Source organism: Falco rusticolus, chromosome 4 (assembly GCF_015220075.1).
Source record: "Falco rusticolus isolate bFalRus1 chromosome 4, bFalRus1.pri, whole genome shotgun sequence".
NCBI classification, from domain to species: Eukaryota; Metazoa; Chordata; class Aves; order Falconiformes; family Falconidae; genus Falco; species Falco rusticolus.
This window is the reverse complement of record NC_051190.1, coordinates 341,599-348,729: the sequence shown is the minus strand read 5'-3', so window position 1 is coordinate 348,729 and position 7,131 is coordinate 341,599. Positions and strand designations below refer to the sequence as shown.

At 51.4% G+C, this 7,131-nt stretch overlaps 1 protein-coding gene across 3 annotated transcripts in view; it reads left to right on the top strand.

Moving 5' to 3' along the window:
- Positions 1–438: 438 nt before the first annotated feature.
- CACNA2D2 (calcium voltage-gated channel auxiliary subunit alpha2delta 2) overlaps positions 439–7,131 on the top strand; it is a 223,499-nt gene continuing 216,806 nt past the window's right edge. For 2 of the 3 annotated variants that reach the window (XM_037384694.1, XM_037384696.1), the window contains exon 1: positions 574–745. In XM_037384694.1, the coding sequence (XP_037240591.1) occupies positions 621–745 (125 nt within the window). In that variant the 5' untranslated portion in view covers positions 574–620. Of the gene's footprint in view, positions 746–7,131 lie in introns of all 3 variants that reach the window. The other variant, XM_037384697.1, reaches the window with a different exon arrangement.

Sequence of the window (7,131 nt, the reverse complement as noted above, 5' to 3'; positions counted from 1 at the left end):
TAGCCAGGCGGGGAGCGCTCCGCGGGGCAGCACCCGCCGGGATGCGGCGGAGCCCCCAGGACCTGCGATGGCCGGCCCGGAGGCGCTAGCCGCCGCACGGCCCCGGGAGGTGGCGGCGTTCGCCCCCCCCGCCCCCACCCCCGCCGGCGGGGCCTGGGGACAGACCCCGGGGGGGGGGAGGGGGAGGGGGGGCGGTCGCGTGCTCGGTGCCCGCCCGCAGCCGGGCGCGCGGGGCCGGGGGCGGCGGGGCAGCGCGAGGGGCGCGGGGCGGGGCGCATGCGCGGGGCGGCGGGGCCGGAGCGGCGCGGGGGGCCGGCGGGCGGGGGGCGGGCGGGGAGGAGCCGGGCCGGGCCGGGCCGCTGCCTGCCTGCCTATTTGAGGGAAAGTAGCGGTTAGCGGGCGCTCAGTGCCGGGCGCCGCGGAGAGGCAGCGGGTGAGCGGCCGCCGCTCGGTGCCCGCAGCCGCTCGGTGCCCGCAGCCGGCGCGGCGTTGCCCCCCTGCCGAGGACTGCCGCGCTCGTCGCACGAGTGGCGGCTGGGGGACCCGCCCCGCCGCGCCGCCTCTGCCCCTTCCCCGCCGCGCCGCCTCTGCCCCTTCCCCGCCGCGCCGTTAATGGAAACATGGCGATGGCGGCTCCGACCGGCAGCGCGGCGCCCGTCGCCCCGGCCCTCTGCGGCCACCTGGCCCTGCTGCTGCTCCTCGCCGCCCCCGCCGTCCACGGCTACAGCTTCCCGCAGCAGCACACGTAAGTGCCGCCGCCCCGGCCGGGGTCCCCGCGGCTCGGCCCGGCCCGGCGTGGTGGCGCATCGCGGGGCCGCCCCGGGGCCTGCGGGGGAGCGGCGGCGGTGGCGGTGGCGGGCGCTGCCGTTTCCCGCGGCCGGGCCGGGCCGTGCTGGATGCGAGCGGGCGCGGCGGTCTCCGCCCGCTCCCTCCGGCCGCCGCAGTGGCGCGGCGAGGAGCGGACCCAAAGTTGCTGGAAAGCACAAACTTCCCGGCGGGGCCGGTGTGCGGGGCGGCTGCGGGAGCGCGGAGGTGGCGGGGGGGGATCAGAGGCGAAAGAGGACTTTTCTCCCCCGCCCCCGTTTCAAGCACACAATACGATACCCACAGCCGGCCGTACGCAGCGGAGTTTGAGCATCAACTAATCCGAGATGGATAGTTCCACAGGCGATCGGAGCTGGGGTCCTTCCTCTCCCTCCCCCTGGACCGACAGGAATCGGCCGCGGTGTAGCCAAAGTCGGAAAGCGGTTCTTTGAGTGAGGGGGCGGGGGGCCAGGGAGCCGCTGCAGGAAAGCATATAAATAGATTTTTGGGGGGGAAGAAAGCGAGCGTTTTGGAAGTTAATGCTTGGGAATATTTGCTAACGCATCGGGCTGTCTCACATGCCATGATAACCCCGAAGCTCTGTTCCCCCTCCACGCGTCCGTGTGAGATCTTGCCGAGATGTATTTTAAGACACTGTCATCTCCGTTATGAAATGCTGAGGTTTGTTGACACAAAACTGAAAAAAATTCCAGACGGTTCAAAGTAAAGGCTGACACCGTGTCCTTACAGCCTGCGTTTCTGAAGGTGGGGGAAAGATTTCAATGACACGGAGTTAATAATAGCAGTGCTGCCCTTAACTTTGTGCTGCCCCAGTGGATGTGCACTGCTTTATGTCACGATTTTCTTGTCATTTTTGATCTGCTTAAGAGCAGAAATACATGTTTTATATATATATATATAATGTCATAGGAAGTATTTTTGAAAGCCTTTTAGATTTATGGCTTTGATCTCCAAGTACATTTCTACAGGCATGTAGTCAGGCCTTCAGACAAGGCGGCTTATTGGCAGAAGAAGCAGTGTTGTTTATTTGGGAGAGCTCTAGCTTACCGTGTTAGCATCTGGCTTTGCTGAAGGCACGGCTGTTTGCACTCCTTGTTTATTCAGAAATAGCTCCCATCCAGGCAGATTCTTTCTGGATTCTTTTGGATCGTGCGGCCGTATTTCTGAATATCTTTGACTCTCTGGGAGCCGACAGGTTCCCTTTTCTTGCTGTCACGTAAATAAGGGAAAATTCTTCAGAATAAGACCCTGAGAAATGTCTGCCTACAGGGGGAGGAGAGGAAAGGGAATGTGCCCGTTCTCGTCCAAGTACCACAGCCTTATGGCCTGATCCAGCGTTGCTCTCGCATGAATAATCTTTACTTCCATGAGAATCCCTATAGAAGCGAAGGGAATTATGTATGTGGTGAAGCACAGATAAAGTTTCTGGGATGCTTTTGATATTTCAGCAGCTTTTCAGGGATTGTAAGTTGTTGCTTTCTCCTCTTAAGTTCAGAGTGCAGAGTCGTGTTAAAGAATAAATCTCTTCTGGGTACCGGTCTGCAAGTCAGAATGTCTTTTCTTTCTAACTGCAGAAAGTTTTATAAGAAGGTTCCCATACCAGGAGAGATGTACTTAAGAGAAGTGTATAATTTGTAAATAATGCATTGGTCTTCCCTCACCCGGGCTCATTATTATCTATGTTGTTCTAACAATCTGCACCAGCTCACCAGCTTTTCAGCCAAAGCAGTTTTATTCCAGATAATTTGGTGGAGCTTACTAGGATAGATTTCGTTAGCTTTGTGCTGTCTTATCAGGGTGGGCCTGATCCTGTACTGAGAGAGGAGGCAAGATGAGTAAAAACCAAACCCAGTGGCAAAGATTCATAATTTTGTGCAAATACAAAGGAATGGTCCTGAAAAGGCCACCAGTTCTGGATGTGCCTCTGGTGGGAAGTAATGCTGTCTTGCTGCATCTGGAGAAGAGACACAGAAGGGATGTAAGACCTCAGCCTAACCCGGTATCTTCTTGCTCGTTTCATTCCCCTTACGACCTGTTTTGTGAACCTAGAGATGAGTCACGGATGGATATTTGATGATGATGCACAATTGCTGGGCACTAGGTTAATGCTGTAACGTGGGCTGAAATGCCTTGTGAGCTCTGCCCTAGGGCTGCCGTGATTGTTTCTTGGGAAGGAAATATTTAATGGGAGTAGAGAATACAAGGGTAGGTAGCTGGCACCAAGGCTTGAACAATGCTCCTTAATTGACTGTTCCCCCAACCCCTAAGTAGTTACCTCTTCGCACCCATCTTGTTTTTAAAGACACTGGATATAACTTAAATCTTTTTGGAAGGTTTGTCTGGTCAGAAGCTGAGTTGTGCTGAAGAGATGGGCTGCTGAATTCTTCCTGTTACGAGCCAATTTTCTCCTACTTTGGACAATGTGAATGATTCAGAGCATTGATTAGAAACCTTGTTTGTCTTTGGAGGCTTTCTCTGTAAATCACTTAAGTCATCTTTGCTACAGGACTCTCAAAAATGAGGCTGTTTATTTTGGTGTGTGGTTTTTTTGGTTGTTTTTTTTTTTTTTTACGCAGCCCCAGAACTGTTTCATTCTAAAAGGCAGCAGACTGAATGATTAGGATATTTTGCCTAAGGGCAGGAGTAGAAGAAAATAAAGAACTTTTTTTTTTAAGTAAAAAAAAAAATTGGGTTACAATTGTATTCATTATCGTCAGTGATTCTGTGTGTTGATTCTTGGTTCTGTCCCTGATAAATCACTGTTGTTCCACATTATCTCTCTCCTCCCGGGTAGCATGGTTTTAATCATCTTATGCTGAGCTAAGGAAGGCTCGGCTCAGCCAGTTGTCCAAAGGGGAATTTCTCATTGAGATTTAAAAAGCAAAATCCCAGATTGGAACAAACCCATTGGGGCGGGCACGTTAGGTGATATCCACTGACTGACAAAGCTCCTTTTTGGTATGATCACGTACAAGAATGTGCATCTGTGTGGTCAACGGGATTAATGCCTGTGGAAGGAAACACTGTTGGTTGCAGTTAATTTTTCTTTTAAATAGTACACAGAGGGATTCCAGTGGCAGCGTGGTAACAACCTCTGCTTGAATTTCTGGGAGATTTGGCGTTAGGTGATTGAAAGCCTGGTCAGTCAGGAGAGTCCAGCACCTGTATTGCTGTTGTCTCCCATTAGTGGGGGTTGTACGCACGTGAGTGCTGGAGAATGTGGCTGGCAGCACCGCCGCCTGGGAGCAGAACAAACCCCCTCCTCACTTTGCAGAAAGGCTTTTTGTCACTTGGACTTGAAAGAAAATTGCCATCTGCTAGAGGGTGGCGATCCATTTGCTTCTTGTGAGGAAGCAGGTGTGCGCAGAATTGCTGTGTGTCTGCTGGTGAGGCTTGGCTTTGCTGCTGCTCTGCAGGGCATATCTGACCAGTCAGCCAGCAGAGAAAGGGATGTCTGCAGGGGAAGGGACCAGCCTGGGAACCAGAGTCTGGTCCTGCCTCTCCAGTGTGAGGTGTAATGCTTGTCAGATGCAGACAGTAGTTTTGGGCAGCCAGCTGGCAGTGTTACTGGTGTTCCTGTTGGATAGTGAGCAGTGAAGGTTCCTGCCGGGAGCAATAAGGCCTAATAGGTGCCCGTCACCACTGGAAGGTGGGCTTCAGGCTGCCTCTGCCAAATTAATAGCTTCCTTGTAGCAGGTTTTGATTTGTACTTGTGTCATTTCAGCCCAAATGAGGTTAATGATACTGGTAGTGATGGCAGATCTGGGCTGGCAGGGCTTGAAATAACTAACTCCGTTAGGACTGGATGCTTTAGGGTTTGCAGGATGCCATAGAGGAAGCTCCTTCTCTTGTTCTACTGCCCACCAGCTATGCAGTCACAAAATCTCTTCCAGTTGTGGTTGTGATGCTTGGAAAGGGAACTTGTCTGGAAAGGAGCAGAGAAGTGGGGACATGGCCCTGCTTGTCTTCTGCTACGCTCGGCTGAGCAGAAGCGGCTCCTTGGGAGAACAGTCTACCCCAGTGAGTGCCTGACAGGTAATGTCGCTCCATCTCTGAGGGCTGAGCAGCCTGAGAGCTTGTACCTAGTGGGGGCACAGACACCCAGTGTCTCTGCGACAGCCCCATGTGGGCTGCCCATCAGTGGCAGAATCCACTTTGGGGTGCACAGAGGCACGCTCAACTGCCCAGAGGTAAAAGAACAGTCCCAGGGAGAGGAACAAATGTTTTTAAAAACAATTTGCAGTATTTCCTTGGCATTTAAATTTTTCTTTCTCCATTCCTGTTACTGTTCCTGAGTGCTTCTGCACAGGTCTCACGTGGGGAAGGGGCAGGCATTGCAGAGCAGGGCATTACTGCTTTCTTGCCTGTCCTTGTGATACCCCAGCACCATACCCTGCCTGCAGTGATCCCCTTCAAGTTTGTGGTTTCAGGAGCTCAATTTTTTTTTCAATTGCATACATTGAAAAATTGTTAATTTAAATTCTCTTGAGAGATTGTGTGTGGGTTCCCACTGGATTCAATAAGGCTCCTGCACATAGACCTGAGGGTAGAAATGGGGTCATACTTGGTGTTTAACGGGCGTAGTTCAGGTGCTTCGCTGTAAAGTAGTTTTGTGTCTGTTGTATACGTGTGTGCAACAGCCCCTTAAAAGCTGAAGGTGGTTGCATAGGGTCTAAATGGAAACCTGAAAATTTATCCCTGAGTGAGCTTCCTGGTGTTCAGCTTCAAAAGCCATCAGAAAGGCTCTTGAGGGCCTAAGTGCTGGGGAATCTGCACGCTATAATATTGTACATGTGCACAAACCGTACAATTTAGACAATGCTTTTTTCAGCCAATGAATTACTTAAAGTGGGATGAAATAAGGGAAAAAGTCTTTACCAAGCAAAATACTTGAGTGTAATATTCAGCAAGAAAGGACAGTATCTGAATGTTTTGATATTTCCTTTTCCAGGACCCTCTAGTAAGCAAAATGTGTTTTGTTAGCAACGTTATTTTTTCCTTTTTGGGCTGTTGGTAGTATTTTGTTGTTTTAGAGCTGTTCCTGTAATCTCGCCTGCATCCTCAAGTTTATTATTGCTGGGTTGCATGGGGAATGGGGTTGTACAAACTGTTGTTACCGGGGCGTTGGTTTGTATCAATAAGCTATTGGCATGGGTTCCTTTGGGCTGAACCATTTGATCTTTCAGAGAACAGACGTGGATTTTTGTCATAACTTTGACAGTTGTCCTACGACCCTTGTCATTCTGTCTTGGCCATTATCTTTTGGTTATAAACATCATAAGAACTAAAAAGTGTTTACCCAGACCAGAGGATTAATTCTTCCGCTGTGAACCGAAGTGTTTCTCGCATTGACTGACGAGTGAGCGATCTGGACGTTTAGCCAGACCAGCCTGTGAGGGGTGAAAGGGCAGCAGGGCAAGAGACACATGGATCTGAATGGCAGTCAGGCCAAACAAAGGTGCATGCTCTGTGGTTTCTGTATATATTAATTAACTCTGCCCAAGGCCGTTCCTCCTGCCTGTGATGAGGCTGCCCTGCCGCCTCCCCGTAAGCTGCTTCCCAGGCTGGTGGGGACAGCGCAGGGGGTGCTGTGCAGGGCCACCTGAGGCTGCCTTCCAGGGGGACCGGGATCAGGCGCCTCCCTCGCTTCTAGTGGAGGCTGAGAGCTCCAGAGGAGGTAATTGCTGATAGCAATCAGATTGGGTGCTAAATAGGGATATAAACCATTTAGTGCAATAGCTCTGATGATGATAAAGCCTTGGACGCAGTTGCCAAAACAGAAGTAGAGTTTGCATATTTCTAATGAGCCAAGTGCCATTGTGCAGTAACACCACTGAAGTGTGTGGAGTTAAACCCTAGAAGTAGAGCATGCAGCATGATTTTTAGCTCTGATTTGTGTCAAAAATCCCCAAAATTCTTGCAGTGAAAAGGAGACCTTTAATAAGAATGAGTCTCCTGCCCCTTGGCCATGGTCCTTCTTTCTTTGCCCACTGAGTGTGGGAATGATGCTGCTCTCTCCGTGGACCAGGCTGGAGCTGCTGTTCCACCAGTGGAGATCTGTTACAAATCTGTGGAAGTCCCGGGCAGACTTTGGATTTCCTTCAGTCCTGCTGATGCCAGAACTGTTCTGCTACCCTGTCCTGTACGACACTTAGGGAATTCATGAATCAATATGGGTTGTGCCTACAGTAAGCGTGTGTTTCACTGTGATAGAAAACCCAGAGTGACGGATTGCAAAAGGCACGTTCATTTACCTGACAAAGGTTGTCTCTCTTGAATTATTTATGAGGCTTCACAGCATGCTAG